The sequence below is a fragment of the Buteo buteo genome, chromosome 3 (assembly GCF_964188355.1).
Source record: "Buteo buteo chromosome 3, bButBut1.hap1.1, whole genome shotgun sequence".
Classification (NCBI taxonomy): Eukaryota; Metazoa; Chordata; class Aves; order Accipitriformes; family Accipitridae; genus Buteo; species Buteo buteo.
Genome location: NC_134173.1, coordinates 21079550 through 21095646, shown reverse-complemented (window position 1 = coordinate 21095646; position 16097 = coordinate 21079550). Strand labels below are relative to the sequence as shown.

At 37.0% G+C, this 16097-nt stretch overlaps 1 protein-coding gene across 10 annotated transcripts in view; it reads left to right on the top strand.

The window, feature by feature from the left end:
- Positions 1-16097, top strand: part of PTPRM (protein tyrosine phosphatase receptor type M) — a 502188-nt gene that overhangs the window by 106550 nt on the left and 379541 nt on the right. For all 10 annotated transcript variants that reach the window (XM_075023029.1, XM_075023027.1, XM_075023025.1 and 7 more), the window contains exon 2: positions 8581-8703. In XM_075023029.1, the coding sequence (XP_074879130.1) occupies positions 8581-8703 (123 nt within the window). The remainder of the gene's footprint in view (positions 1-8580; positions 8704-16097) is intronic.

Below are 16097 nucleotides of genomic sequence, written 5' to 3'. Positions count from 1 at the left end.
TGTGTTTTAAAAGTGTCAGTGTGAGAAGACCCTTTATTATGATGGATTTTGGCTGCGAGGTGTGCATTTCAATCCCTTCCTCCCAGCTGGGGGGGGGTGGGGGGTGTGTGGATTTAATATCCTCACCATGTTTTTTTCTTCCTTCTGAATTGCATTTTATTTCATCTCAGATTTTCAGTATATACATTTCTTTCTTGAATATCAGCTGAGCAGTTTTGTATTGTTTTCCAAATGCCTTCCCCTGCTCTCCTCTACCCTTCCCCAGACAAATTTTCTGGGGCAGCTCTACTGTGCTGTATTTCAGTAATATATGAAGATGCTGAGGTACTTGGGTGAGGTGAAATGAAAAGGAGTAAGCAGTTTTTAGGATAATAAATTTAAAAAGTGGAATTAATATGAAGCTACTGAAAGCAGACAGCTGTCTTCTTTCCTTTTGCTGAAATTTGCCTGTCTTCAACAGATCAGTGCAACTGCTTACCTCCCTTGTAAATACCATATCGAGAGATTAATGGTGAGTGATTCTTGAGCTTACACTTTGTCAAGGCAGCTCTTTACCTAAGGAAACAATTTGGGAATTTGTCTCTAGGCCTTGGTAGCTCTATAGGAGCAAATGACGCTAGGAAAAAAAAAATCAAATTAGTGATTTCTTACTGTGTTTAGATGTTTTCTTTTTTAATTCCAGCTGCACATGCTTGGCTATGTTTTGGTGATAGCTCTCCTCAGTGAACTGAAAGGAGAAGTGAAGGCAAAATTGCAGTAAAATCCAAGTGAGGAAAGGATAGAGGAATTCTGTGTAATAGGGGCAGCTTCTGTTACCAACATCAGAAATCACAAATAGATGCTGAGTGGAAAAGAGATAACTATGGTATGTATTTTCTCCCTTGGCTTACAGAAGGGTGAAGTGCTGCAGACTACTGCTTCAAAGTTGCAGTGGGCTAATGTATGGTCTGTGAGTTAGACTGAAAATTGCCCTCTTTCTTTTCTTCCCTAGGGAAGAGTACAGAGAACATTGTCATGTGTTTTACTGTAGTTTTTCAAAACAGAGGTGTCATTTCAAGTCCTTTAAGAGGGTACTGCATGTTAACTTGTCAAAAGAAAGTATACCTAATTGTTACCTTCTGTATATATTACTGCAGTATGTACATCTGTTTCCCACCCTCCCAGTATGTCTCCATTTCAAGTAAATGGGGAAAAAAAAATACTTCTCCCACATCTGCTTTCTGTAGCATCTGCTTTCTTTGCCAACCAAGATGATTGAATTCTTTTACACATTTAATAAAGGGGGTTTGTGCACTCCTGGGTGGTAGGTATAAAAATAAATTAAGTGAATCCTACGATATAAACCATATGAAGGAGGTGTTCAGTTGCATTTTTTTTCCTCAGGAGGCTTATTCTGCTGCCAGAGTATCTTTTGAAATTTTAATTCTTTTTCAAGTATGTGAAAAGAAGGTTCCTTTTGATAGCTATTTGTAGGTCAAAGCTTGATTTTGAAACATTTCAGGCAGTTTATATGTGAGACTTCTGCATTTTGAAGCATGGTTTTGTCATGTAATAAACAAGATACAAAACATATGGGAAATCTGCCTTTTATTTATTCATTTTTGTAGTGGTTTTGACTACAGTCCAGAATTTCAGCAGGTTGAGTCAGCTCCAAAACACATGTACATCACCTGTCTCCCTTTTGCATCTAGTATGTCCAATGTGATCTTTTTAACAAGCTATATACATCTGTAGGTTAAATATATTTTACAAATTGGACTTCTAGTTGTTCTTAAAAAGTCATTCCGAAGTACTTATCTTCTGGAGATTCTTTTTTCTTAGAAGGCTTTCTTTCAAAAAAGTTACTATAACAATATTTATTACATTTATAAAGTGAATTCCCTGATCTGGAACTTGATTTAAGCATTAAATTAATAATTAAAAAGGTACAGTGGTATGTATACAAACAGAAATGAAAACTGAAAAAGAAACCCCAAACCAAAACCCCACACAAACCATCAGAAAACTCCCAACCACTAAAATTTGCCCATGGCAGCTATTTGTACAAGGAATGTCTCTCTTAATATTAACTTGTGTTGGACTGGAAGACCAGCTAGTAGTTTTAACACCCAGCGTGATATCCTTCTGTATTACTAAAGCATAAAATCCAAAAGACTTTTGCAAATACACTCCTTTTAATAATACCTTTCAAAATAGGTTTTCCTAAATACATTTCTGCATAATCCTGTACGTACTTTAATGGATTGAGCACTCGAATGTTTCTTTTGGTAGATGTGTTCTAATTAATGACAACTGCAGCAGGGATCTAATTTGGTATGTAAGCATACATGTGCACTTGGCCATGTAATCCATGCCATACATTAAAAAAAGCTATCACTAATACTGTAAAATCAAACACCTGGGCATTAAAAAAATGCCAGAAATTAGTTTGCTCACAGAATGTTAATGTGCACCCGTTTTCCCATGGGCCTCATAAATATCCACTGATAAAAAAATGACACAAATCTATGGATAGTATTTGCTTACACGAGATGAGTGATACTTATTTTAGGAGCTCTTATTCAATGTCTTGTCTTTTAGCCTTGGTGAGTGGTGTCTGTTCCTATGTCTTGGTATCTAAAAGGAGTTTAAATGCACATTTTGAGAGGAAGCTGTTCCTTTTTTTCAGGGCTTTTCACTAGAGTCCAGGAATCCAAATTTTGGATTATTCTTGGTATCTATTAAACAAGTGTAATTTTTTAGAAAACATTTTATTTGCCTAAATATGGGCAGGTTTCCAGGGGAGGTTAGAACTGACAGATATGTCTTCCATAAAATGCAACTTTGCTACAGTATCCCGTGTCACCAAAACTGAAACGTTTTTGGAGACATTTGTGTTGATTCAGTTTCTGTCAGGTAAGTGGAGGGAGAACAGAGAGAAAAATTGTAAATGTTTTATGAACATGCGGTAAGCTTTTGAAGTCTCATAAGTAACATCTTTAAATGTTTATCCGATACTTTTTTTTTCTGTATACTGTCATCACCTTGCAATACTGCTGGAATTGAGTCTGTGAATTCGGAACTCTCTAGCACTCTCATACCACCTCTTCCACATATCTGAGCACAATTTTTTATCATTTTCCATCTGTTATTCTCCCTTACAGCCAGGATTAATATCTGGCCTTTCTTAGTTGCAAAATGCATCCTTTTACCTCATCATCTTTGCTCTGGCTCATGAGATGTTTCCAGATAATTCTTCCATCCTCTGCCTTTTTCAAAACCCTTTCTGAGCACAGCCGCAGTCAGAGAGGTTCTTTAATTGTAAAACCTGTTTCCTCTTGCTCTTCTCTCTCACCCTGACGCGTATGCAGACTTGTCAAAATATAGATACTGTTTTAAATTAGATCAACTTTATGTAGCACATGTTTTTTCAGACTCCCTGACCAGTAATCTAGATTACAGTATTATTTTACAGCTCTGAACACTTGCCTCTAATATAAATCAAAAACTTGGTATATTTTGTGAGAAAATAAATGTTCCATTTTAAAACAGACTACCCACTGCTGAAAGTGGGTACACTCACCTGTAAAGCCTGGATAAGAATTTTTGGTGTTCATATGTCACTGCAGATATGTGGCAGCTCTGCGTGCACTTTGGAGGCACACAGAGAAGAGTTTCTTTTGCGAGCTATCTCAAAGGTAGCATGTCTGGAAAGTCCTTTTAATGTGTAATGCTGTAACACCTTTGAAAGGGCCTTTTTTGGCTGAGAATCTACACACAAAGCAGAATACAGGCAGACCATTATGTCCAGTTTCTAATATGTTCTTTAAAGCTTCCATTTATGTAGCTGTAGTTAGTTTACTTGAAGCTTTATTGGCTCGACCATTTATTGATTTCAGGGGTGAACAATTTTGTATTAGACAATTTTTGTCATCACCCTATCTTTATTAAAAGTTATAAAGCAGAGTAGACCTGTCGTACAGGTTTAGACACCATTTTAACTTTTTTATGTTAAAAATTGTCCACTGAGTCCTACTTTTGCTTTCTCTGTTAGCCAGTTTATAATTGAGAATGGCTTTTTATTTTCCACTTTATGACTTCTTACCTGCCCCCAAAGGAGTACTTGTTCATTCTCCAATTTGATTGTTTGTCAGCTTAGGGGCTCAGGATACTGTTTTCTTAGTGCTGTCTTTCTCAGATCATTTTCTAATTGTTGTGAGAGTGTCTAGGTAGGACGATTGCCCTGAAATCTGAAACTTCAAAAATGTAAAAGGGAGCACAAGGCAGCACGGTAATGCTGCCTTATGGTCCTGAGCATTAACCCGTAGGGATGAAAGCTGACTCGTTCATGGTCTAGTCAAGCTTAACAATTGCAGTTTGTCACAGTTTTCAGTTATTTCACTTGTCATTTGCCTTGGTTTGTTGTCCAGGTGATGTGCTTGGTCCATTGCTGTTGGATGCAGGGATGTTCACGAGGACAGGAGGGAATGCGGCTGGCTGAGGAATGCTATATTCTTGGTTTGGGCAGAGGCTCCTTTTTATAAGCAGAAAGAAAGGATCCATTGCCTAATAGGAGATTAATCTTTCGTTGCATTATCAAAGCCCCCTGATATGACATGTGGTCTAGACACCCAGCTTTCAGATCAGATATCAAAACCTTTATTTCTGTTTCAAAGAATAGCTACATTGTACTTAGAATTAATCAGCATAAACACATTTCCAGTATGAAATTGAAAATAGAGAAACAATAGAATTTAGAATACTTTTAAAATGAGATAAATAAGAATACTAATAAAATGTGGGATTCAGTAAACTCATCTTCTGGGTTCACCTATTCTGCAACAGAATTCATGCTACTATGGCAGACCAGAAACCATACAGCTATAAAAAAAAAAAATGTATTTTATCCCAAAGCAGGGCCCTTGTATCAGTTCTAGTATGCACATATGTTCCTTGCTAATGCTAGTGTTGATACTCATAAGCATTGCAAGTTTCAGCACTTACACATTTGGCAGCAAATTTTTGATAGAAAGTACATATTGATCTGAGATCTTTGCAATATATAAGACCAACAAAAATAAAGCAGTGTGCAGCATAACTTGAACTTTTTTCTATGTTAGTTTTTGTCACTGAACTGATTTTTGTCTTCTATTATCCTACTTTTTGATAAGGTATTCTTTGAGACTACTTTGTAACAGATGTCGTAGTTACAGTCTGTAACACAGAATACTTTGAATAAAACGTTTTTCACATTAGGAAAAATATAGTGTGTTCTTTATCCCATTTACTTTAATTGGTTGCTTTCATCTTAAATTATATTCTTCCTTTAACCTCATAAATTTTTCAAGTTCTAAAGTAATTTACCAAATAAAAATAGAAACTTGCAAAAAGGACTACATTTGGTCAATGACTTAGTTATATTGAACTGGATTCATGATGGTTAAATGGAAAATTGCAGCTGAAAGAACTGTAGGCTTTAATAGACTGTGTTGCATCTTGTGCGTTTGTCAATTAGGAATCCAAAAATATCTATAAAATGCAGCATAAGCCAAAGAATCTTAATGGGATATGTATCTCCTGTTTTACTTAGAAATATTTCAGTCAGCGCAGAATTCATCCTTTAAAATACAGTTTGGCTATCCAAACTGTAATACCAGTGTAACAGGCAGGGAAATTGTTTTGCTTGATTAAACTATATAGCAGACAATAGGTACTTTGGGGAGCAGGCATAAGCCATTAGGACAGTCAATGACTCTTGATTTACAGTAATTCTTACTTGGCTAATTTGGCTAAGCTTTTCTTTTTTTTCCAGTAAGATGTTCCGTGTTTATTCTTGGTTCAGTCTATAAACTTGCATATACTTCCAACAGCTATATATGCCATGTATGCTATTTTAATTTACAAAAGACTTTCCAAAAAGTCATGGTTGTGCAAAGCCTTCATTGGTATTCATCTTATTCTTAGTGGCTGGCTGTAGAAAGAAACATGGCTTGGTATCTGTGCTGTTAGAGATCTTCTGTAAGCTAGTCAGTTCTCTGGGTAGGTGGCTGTACAGTTTGATTACTCGTAGCAATGCTTGCCACAGTTTGTTTATTAGTTGTGGGTGGAATTGACTTAGGAATAGAAGGAGGAGTTCAAAAGTTCTTTTTAAACTCTTCCTATAGCAGATGTGAAGATTAGATACCCATTTTAAGGAAGTTATAAGATAGTAAATTCACAGAGGTTTGGAGGATGTAAATGTAAAGATAAAAGGAAAAAAAAAAGAAATCCTGACAGAGCGATTTAGCCATAGATTCACAAGAGAAATGAAAAAAAAAGCAAGCAGTGAGAAACAGTCCTGTGTTGACAGACAAATGGTCTAGACAAGTAGAACTGTTGTTCTATTTATCTATGTTTTTAACATCTTCTTAACTAGTGAGAAGGGCTAAAGCCTTTACTAACCATCTGGAATCACAAACTCTTGCCTTTTTTCCAGTATTGGACATTTTGCAGTACTTGGCTGCACTTCTGGGTTTGAGCAAGAAAACACCTTAAACTTTTCAATATCTTCTTATTGCTAGAGATATGTATGATGTAATGAGGTAAGGGAGCTATTCTATACATTCATTAGTCCTGTGTTTGAATTGTAAACCCTGATTTATGCCAGGTTTTATTTGGGTGTATATTTTTTGCCAAGCTTGACTACATTGCACACTGTGTAACTTGATATTTAAATTTATATCCTAGTATCATTTGCAGTACCTTTGCAAGGAAACTACTTTTTGCTTCACCTGTGGTTTGGGTTTTTCTTTTTTTATTTTTTATAAAAAAGCACAAATAGGTCTGTAAAAGTTGATGTTTTGCTTTTGTGTCTGAAACTTAGCTTGTGGCGTAATTTATGAAGTTTGAAGTAATATTTATGCAAATAGTAGAACAAATGTGTAAATGGGTGCCTAATTTTCTAAGCCTTCCCACTGGAAATGTTGCAGGTGTTATTTGATACACTTTATACAAATCTCTTGCATTTCTGAATTTATTTAACATTAGGAGAGAGATGATTTATATCTGTTGTTAGATATATTGGAGTTGCGAGTTCTTTAATGGGTTTTGTGTTCCCACTGGACTATCTAATTGAATCTTGTGTACTTAAAATTGTACAGAAAGATGCAGTGTCCAGAGGTGCCAATTTCCCTGATAAACCTAAAGCTCATGAAAACTTCTTATAGAAAGATATTTTAGAACGGAGACCAGTATAGGATGACCTGTATCCAAGGGCAGGGCAAGTACAATATGTCTGTAAAGACCAATAGCACTGTAAGAGAACAAAAAATGAAATTATTTGGTGATTGCATCTGAAAGTAATTTCTCATGAAGATTATATGCTTGCAAAGTGCTTGCCATGAATCTCAAAAACACACTGGGACTTAGCTATTAGGAAGGCTGGACTTCAGTTAGGTAAAGCTTGTCAGGTGTAATGAAATTTTGTCTTCTACTTTTTGATAAGGTATTCTGTAATGCTATTTATAATGATCTAGGAAAATTTAGATTTTTAAAGTCTTTTTTAAAGCTAGATTTTTGTCTGTTTCCTATTTTAATACAGCTGGGCAAGCCTAAGCCTGGTGTGCCTATAGACAGATAGTAAAGATGATGAATAGCCCTAAAGTTTAGTTTTGTTTGAACAGCTGCAGAGTTTACTTTAATATGGACTGAAATATCTGTGACTGGGGTTATATTTGTTTTCCTGAGTAGGAAAGATGTCATTCTTCACTGGAGTGAAACATCAAACATCAAAGAAAACAGAATTTGGTAACCCTGTGTTAGTCTCCTGTTAGAAGAGAAAGATGTAAAAAAGCTAGAAGAGTTTCCTCTGTACCAAAGGGGAAAAAAGCAAACCTTTTCTATTTTCTTGTGGATGTTAGATTCCATTCTTCTAAATTTATGACGTTAGACTTTTCCCTGCACCAGCTTGGGATAGTGTAAGCTTTTATAACATGTTATTCTTTTCTAAATTACCTAGAAGAGAATGGGAAAAAGAGAGGAAATAATACTGTTTTCTTTCAGAGAGTTTGAGGCTGCACATAGATTGGCTTTTTGAGATAGATGTGCTGTATTGTACCAGAGGCGCTGATCCCACAAACAGCCCGGCTGGTATCTGTTTGCAGCACAGCACAGCTGAGAGCATCTAGGTCTTCCTTTACTTGGAAAACAAGATACAGGAATGGGAGCTGATGTTCCCACACTTACAGGTTTTTTTTCCTAAAATGTAGATTCTCAGGCATGGAATAGTTTGTTTTTCCTGAAGAATGCTAATCATTCAATCTTTTGATGATCTGAGTTTTACTGCTTTTTATTTTGCTGGTTTATTTTTGATACCTGATGATAGTGTCATAGGAGAAAATTTTTCTATGGTTCTAAATCTACTCTTTTACCCTTGGGATTTTGTTCTTATGACGAGAAGGTTTTATGCCCTCTCAGAAAGTGATGATTAATAAATATAAAATAATTTGTATTAAAAGATATTTAAAAATTATACAGCCTGCATTGAGTCATGTTAGGATTAGAGATTCATAATCTGTTACCTACATGCCTTGTGTAATTTTTATCTTTGTGTTTGTTTTACAGGATGCTGTACTTTTGATGAGCCTCTCAGTTCCTGTGGCTATAGTCAGTCAGATGATGATGATCTTAACTGGGATCAGATGAACACACCAATAAAGCCCTCCTCAGGTCAAGGGATGCCATCTGGTTGGTCTTTTATTTTGCTTTGTTTCTCTTTGACATTAGCTTATGTTTATTCAGTGTTTTTTGACAGTACTATTGTTAGAATGCTACTTTGTCTAAATCTGTTTGTTTATTGCAATACTCAGATCTTCCCAGTGATTTTTGTGAGGGATATTTTGCAAAGCAAAGGTCTTCTTTCATTGTGTGGGGGACATACGGGTTAGAAAGCAGAAATAGAAACTTCGTGTCATCAGGGAAGGCAGAAAGAAAACAGAGTGATGGCATGAAAATTAATATGAAGTAGTACTAGAAACAGGCAGACAGGACTACTCAGGAAGACTCAGAGGAAGAGGGAATAGTAAGAGATAAAACAAAGATGTCCTTAGGCATTTTCACTGAAAGAGATATTAAAAAAAATCTGTCCTAAAAAGAAATGGAAAGTGAAAAAGAAGTGAGAGAAAAAGGAGAAGAGAGGTATCTTGAAACAAAGGGCCTCAATGTTATTATTAAGAGGCAGTTGTGATACAATTATTTAATGTACTTTGTGCACTGTATGCAGTTGGACCTAAATCCACAGCAACAACCCTTGCATTCTGCTGAACTATAAACTTACTCTAGTAATACAGTCATTCCTTTACCACTTCAGCTACACAAATATGTAAAATCTGATCATTGGTTTTAAACTATTCACTAGCCTAAAATTTATCATTCTTTTTTTCACATTTTTATCTAGGCTTGTTAAGAGTTCCCCCATGTACTGATCTCCATCTCCTGGGTGATGATTGTCTGCAGCCCAGCTCAGCATCTTCTTTGGCTTTTTAAAGACTGAGCCTCCTGTGACTATTGTCACCTAAAAGTAGCCAAAACAAAGAGACCACTTCATAAAGTCACTGGTTGTAGTATCATGGGACTTCTGCATTAGACATATAATTTAGTATAAATATGTCCAGAACACTTAAAAGCATTGCAAATGAATGTTCTGGTGTTTCACATCCATTTCTATTAGTTCTTTAAAGCACCTGTAATGTACTTTGGCATTTGTGTAAAGTCTCTGTAATAGTTGTCCTTCTCAAGCAAATGTTTCTCATTTTTGGAGAAGGGAATTAGGAAATAAACAGTGTGAATGTTCAGAAGTGGCTATATAAACAAAACCTGAATGTATGCACTCATCACTGGTAGACTAATAAATGCACTAATGTATGATATGCACTAATCAGCCGTAGATATCATTCACTTGTAAAAATGTTCTCAGTGGTTTTCACTATAGATTTATCAATGTTGCCATATGTTGTGGATAGCATCATACCTGAGGTTGATGGTTGAACTGAAGTGCCTTTTCCTTCAGCACTTTGTTTCCTCTGACAAAGGTAGGACTCCCAAATTCAAGATGAATGTTCAGTTCACCTGAGTCCTGGCACTTGGATCGTCGTGCTATATTGTGTTCATCATTTGGAATAAAGGAGGTTCTTGCAAATTCCTTTTTAAACTGGCTCTTGTCCAGTGGTGTTGGCACACACTGCTAATAATTTTCTGGACTATTTCATTAGTGCTTAATACTGTTTCTCAAGTTGGAGCTAACACACATAGTTTATCAGTCGTCTTGGCTTGCAGTACAAGCTATACATTCTTTTTCTCAATCACACTATTGGAAATCCTCTTTCTGTTCCAAATTTCATTCATTACTCTCCCTACTTGGATTTTGTGAAAGCAATTGTCAGGATATGTTGTTCAGTCTTCTTGGCAGATAGAAGAGGTTCAAATCTATGTTCTTTTCTGCGATGACCATAGGCTTGAATATTTTTTGGTTTGTTTTGTTTTCCCAGGGGGAGGAGTCCAGACTAGGGACTGGTATTTTTATGGAGAGAAAAATGATATATATGTAAATTTATTTATCAGATGTTGTACAACTTGTTTCTTACTTGTCTTCCTGCCTTTTTATCAGAAGACTAAAATAATGTTCTGATGATCAAGTAAAAAAGATATTAAATTTGGTAATAAATTATATTTAGAGTTTAGGGAGTTTTAGTTCTGCCCGTAAAGGAAGTGAAACATGCTTTGGGAGTCTTGGGTCAGAAGACAAACGAGTTAGTCTAAGGAGGGTTGTGGATATTGGTGCCTTAAAAGGTCAAAAACCCCTTTGAGAGGAAAAGAAATGCTCATTTATTGCAAATGAGAAGTAGTGTGTCTAAGGGCACGATTCAGTCAAGTGGTATCTAATTTTTCCTCATAATTTCATCTAGACAGTTTTTTCCTGTTCTTGTTCAAATCATCTTCTTAATGATTTTAATTAGTTTTCAGTTAGCCTTAGCCAGAGAGTTATGTGATACACTTAAAAAATTTATTTCAAGTAGTTTGTCAGCAGTTTCTGAGCAACATATTTTAGAAAAAGTAACTTCAGATGATAATGAATAGAACATCTTAGATTAATGGTTTGTGGGGAATTTTTGGCTTGAAAGCAAAATGCTTTATGCAACAATGTTGTAATACTAGACTGAAACAAGAACTCTCAGTTCAGTAGTCCCTTGTCAGTACAAAAAATTAATGCATATAACATTCCTAATTTCAGGCAATATGCTCCAGTGAGTGAGTTGATGTCAATATATAATGTTTTGTATAATTTGGTGGCAGTCAGGGGGAAGCACAGTAGTTATGGCATTTGATTTATTTTAATCCACATGAGACTGTTGAGAGCATAGCTGTACTTAGAGATTTGGCTTGGTATGTTATTTCAGTGGGACAAAAGAAATGTCATATAACATTCATGCATGTGTGTGCACACATTAACGTACACAGTATATATTTACATGTTGGTGAACATTAATAGTTCTCTGTGAGATCTAGTTTTAGATTAAAATTGCTAAGTTGTATCAAAGATAATAAAAAGTTTCTAAAAGTTTTTCTTACAGTGGACTTTAATCCTTGTTGGACTGTTACTGTACTAGAGAAATATGAAGCTATTGCTACTAAAGTAAGCAGGCTGCTAGTGCTCTAATTTTCTTGATAAATATAAACATGAGTCAGTACTAATCTGAAGCTGTATTAAACAGACTCCAAAAGTAATGACATTTATATATTTCTGTATGTATTTTTATGGATTAAATGAGAGTGTTTAAGCCACTGGTTTTCTGTTTCAAGTGTCCTGTGAGTTAGATAGAGTAAATTGTGTAGGAAGGGTGGCTCTTCCCTTTTCTCAGCCTGTCTTTCTCCTTGTCTTTCTGTTCCAAGAATATATGTTTATAATAGTGTTTAAAACTACAGTTATAGAATCACTTAGTCATTATTAATGCCACCTTGCATTGTCCTATAGAATGGTTACAGCAGTTTGATATTAAAGTGTTTTTATAATACACATTTACAACTATAGCTAACTGTAAATCCTCTAGCTGTAGTCCAGTAAAGGTGTCTTCAGAAAAACATGCCCAAACAGTAGATTACTCTATTGGAAAGGTGTTGGCAGCAGGGCAGGGAGGCTGCAGGAGCAGCCTCTGTGAGAAGACACCAGGGGCTGGCCCATGTTGGACGCATCCACTTCCAGCTGGCTCCAGTGGACCCACCGCAGGGCACAGCTGAGCACCTTAGTGATGCTGGTGGCGCCTCTGGGATAGCATATTTAAGAAAGGGTGAAAACACTGAGCAGCAGCTGTGAGAGAGAGGAGTGAGAAAAATGTGAGAGAGGCATTGGAGCAGAGATTCCCCTGCAGTCCATGAAGACCATGGTGAAGCAGGTTGTCCCCTGCAGTCCATGAAGGACCATGCCGGAGCAGGTATCCATGCTGCAGCCTGTGGAGGATCTCATACTATCCATCCCCAGGTTGACATGCCCTGAAGGAAGCTGCAACCAGTGGAGAGCCCACACTGGAGCAGGCTCCTGGCAGGAGCTGCAGCCCATGGAGAGGAGGCCACGCAGGAGCAGGTTTTCTGGTGGGACCTGTGGCCTGTGGGGTACCCACACTGGAGCAGTACAATCCCGACACACTGTACCCTGTGGAAAGGACTCATGCTGCAGCAGTTCTTAAAGAACTGCAGCCCATGGGAAGGACCCACATTGGAGCAGTTCGTGAAGGACTGTCTCCTGTGGAAGGGACTCCACGCTGGAGCAGGGGAAAAGTAGGAGGAGGAAGGAACAGCAGAGATGAAGTGTTACAAACTGACCACAACCCCTATTCCCCATGCCCCTGTGCTGCTTGGGGAGGAGGAGGTAGAAAAGTTGGGAATGAAGGAGTAAAGTGAAGCTGGGAAGAAGGGGTGGGGTGGGGGAAGGTGTTTTTAGTTTTGTCATTGTTTCTCACTATCCTACTCTAATCAGCAATAAATTAATTTTCTCCAAGTTGAGTCTGGTTTGCCCCTGACAGCAATTGGTGAGTGATGTCCCTGTCTTTATCTCAATCCATGAGATTTTTCATCTCATTTTCTCCCCCTTGCCTGTTGAGAAGGGAGTGAGAGAGCGGCTGGGTGGATGTCTGGCAGCCAGCCAAGGTCAACTCACTAGCTAAGACATGCTCAATCCAATTTATCACTTGGATGAGATTTTTTTTTTAATGACGTTTTTGATCGGTATGGACAGTAGCACCATTCTTCTAATATTGCTTATGTCACATAGACAGCATCTTCAGTTTTGGCTTTCTTTTAGAAAATAGCAAATTTAGAACATAATAATTTATGCCAAATTCTTGCAGATTTATGGCCCACAGGTATCTATAAGCCATTTCTTTGCATTTGGAATGCAGTTGCAAAGATCCTTTTCCAAACCAGCTGCTTTGACTGTTTTTCATTTTGGTACAGAAGGGTTTCCCCTCCCGTACTGCATCAAATATGAGCTACTTATCTCAATTCTTTGTCTGTTACCTCTTTAGTTATCTTATATTAGCATAAGTGTCATTATACCAGTTTTGCTTTCTGCTACATCATGATAGAAGTCTTCATCTAGTTGGTAATGTTCAGGGAGAGATCTTTATGCTTTCCTTCATGTTGCCTCAGTGGTGGAAGGTGCTCCCTCTAAACACGTATGTGACCTCATTGTTTTTAAAACTTTCTTTTGTCATTGTGTCTGTTTATAAAAAAAGTTATGCCTAAACCCATTCACGCTGTTCTGATCAGTGCCGTTTCCTTACCTCATATGTTTATTCCATTTTTATTTTTGTGTTTACCTAGCAGTTCTTGTTTAGTACTCCCCAGTCCTGTTATAAAGCAAATAAACAATCTTCTGGAGTGTCTCTTCCTCCGTTTCTAATGTGATTTTTTGTTGACCTCCCAGATCGTGATTTCTTTCTCTGGCCTATGCCTGCTCTACTCTCACTCCATAGTCCCATTTATGCTTATGTCCCATCCAACTCATTATGGCTTGTCAGCATTTTGGCGTTGTGGTGTTCCCACAGTGTGCTCTGGTACTTTACATTAAAACTCAAAACTATTGCTTATTCCAAGATGTTTATAGGAAGGAATAGATGTTTATAGGAAGGAATGCAGGCTGGGTGTGTGAGACATCAGTAGTGAAGCCATCTTTCTGACACCTGCCAGTGTACGTAGAAGGGAAGTACAGAAGAACCTAGAGCAACAGAGGTGTTGGTTGGATTAAAGTGTGTGTGTGTGGGGGGGGTTTACAAGCTGAAGAATTAATGTGTATGTAGATATATATATGGACACATACAGGTGTATGTATGGGTGCTGGTTTACCAATTTGAGAATGACTGGCATACAGATAGCAGTGAAGAGAAGAGAATGCAGGGTCAGAGCTCTGAAACGGTGAGTTAGGCAAGATCAGGAGTAGTCCAAGGAATGAGCAGGATAAGATTTGAGAAAACTCAGATGAGAACAAACAAACAAACAAGACAGAGAAGTATGCAAACTTCAAATCAAAACAGAATTTTTGAGATATTTGAGTGCATTGTGTCAGTGACAAGACTCACTGTAGCAGTATATAAACTGACAGTGATGCAGTTAGAATTTTACAGATTACTGCAAGAAATGCAAATATTTTCAAGAGCCTGCTCTATTTGTCATTTGCTGGATATGTTTCTGTTCATGTCCATGTATTTTGTTACAAATGTCCATGTATTCAGTTGTGTAAAATCTTTCTACAGTGCTTCACAGTTCCAGTTGATTTCTAAAGGACATAATTTTTCTTCAGTGCAGTGGTTCAATCACTGAAGGGGTGTCAGTGCATTTGCAATGAGTCACTGGTATCAGCCTTTCATTTATTTTAGAATAGTTCAAAATCAATTATAAATCAAATCTTCACAGGCTGCCATTCAGTGCATTCAAAGCATGTTTTCAGCAGTGAAGTCTTCTGTGTTTAATATAGTGCTGGTCAAAGCCAGGATGAGAATTCTGTTTGTGCTATTTGTGGTGATAATATATAATTTTCATGGCTATATGTAATTTTTTGAATGGTGTACTATGGTTATTTGTATCCTGAATATCTATCATTGCTTAATGTTTAGCAACGTCTGTGGAGTGTCTGCAGAAAATGCATATAATGCTTGTATTAATTATTGTTTAAAATGACCTTTTGATACCTAGTTACCAGATATGCATAGCTAGCAGATATTCCATAAACCAAGATACTGATTTAAAGGAGTATTTAATACTACAGAATGTGAAGTAGCTGTGTGAAAAACGTACATTGTTCTTTAATTGTCTGTAGAAGTGATCCATTTTAAAAGACAGATAAAGCGATCAGTTGGCAAGTCTATGTTAAAGCCAATTTCAATGCCTTACCATGTGAAGTTATAGTACTTTGACTTTCCATTGTGATGAGTATTTTATCATTAAGTATATTTTAGCACTGCATTGTGTTTGTGTTCAGTGTTAGCAGGGATGCTTTCCTTCTGTTTACATTCATATAGAAGAGAATTAAATATGTTTCTTACTCAATGCTGTTTCTCCCAGATTACTTTAAATAGCTGCATTTTTTAACTCATTTGAATGCTATCCAGAGATAACATAAAGTACTGTCAAGGTGTGGGAGTTGTACCTTGTTCACTGTGTTCAGGTCACATTTTTTCGTAGAATTTTCTAGACCTGGAACACTAGCTTGTTTAGCATTTTAATTGCACATCCAGGTAATAGCTTCAGGCATTAAGGACATGCCTCTTTTGCAAGCAGCTCCAGTTCGTGTTGACACATTCAAGCCAGCATCCAATTAACTGCGTAACCTAGTATCAGTTGCTGCTAATATGGAACAACATGGAGGTCAGCCAGAGCAAGCCTGAGTATGGACCCAGCTAGCTTTGTGCTGACATGGCTACAGTGCAAGCACTAAAGGGGTTAGCTACTTTAAAGACATACCTAAAGACTTAGCGAATAGTGCACTTAACAGCTTTGTTCAACAGCCAAAATGCCACCAGCTACGTCTGAGGTATTGCTTGTTGCAATAACTTAAAGGAATCTTATGGTCATTTTTGTAACTTCTGACCTGA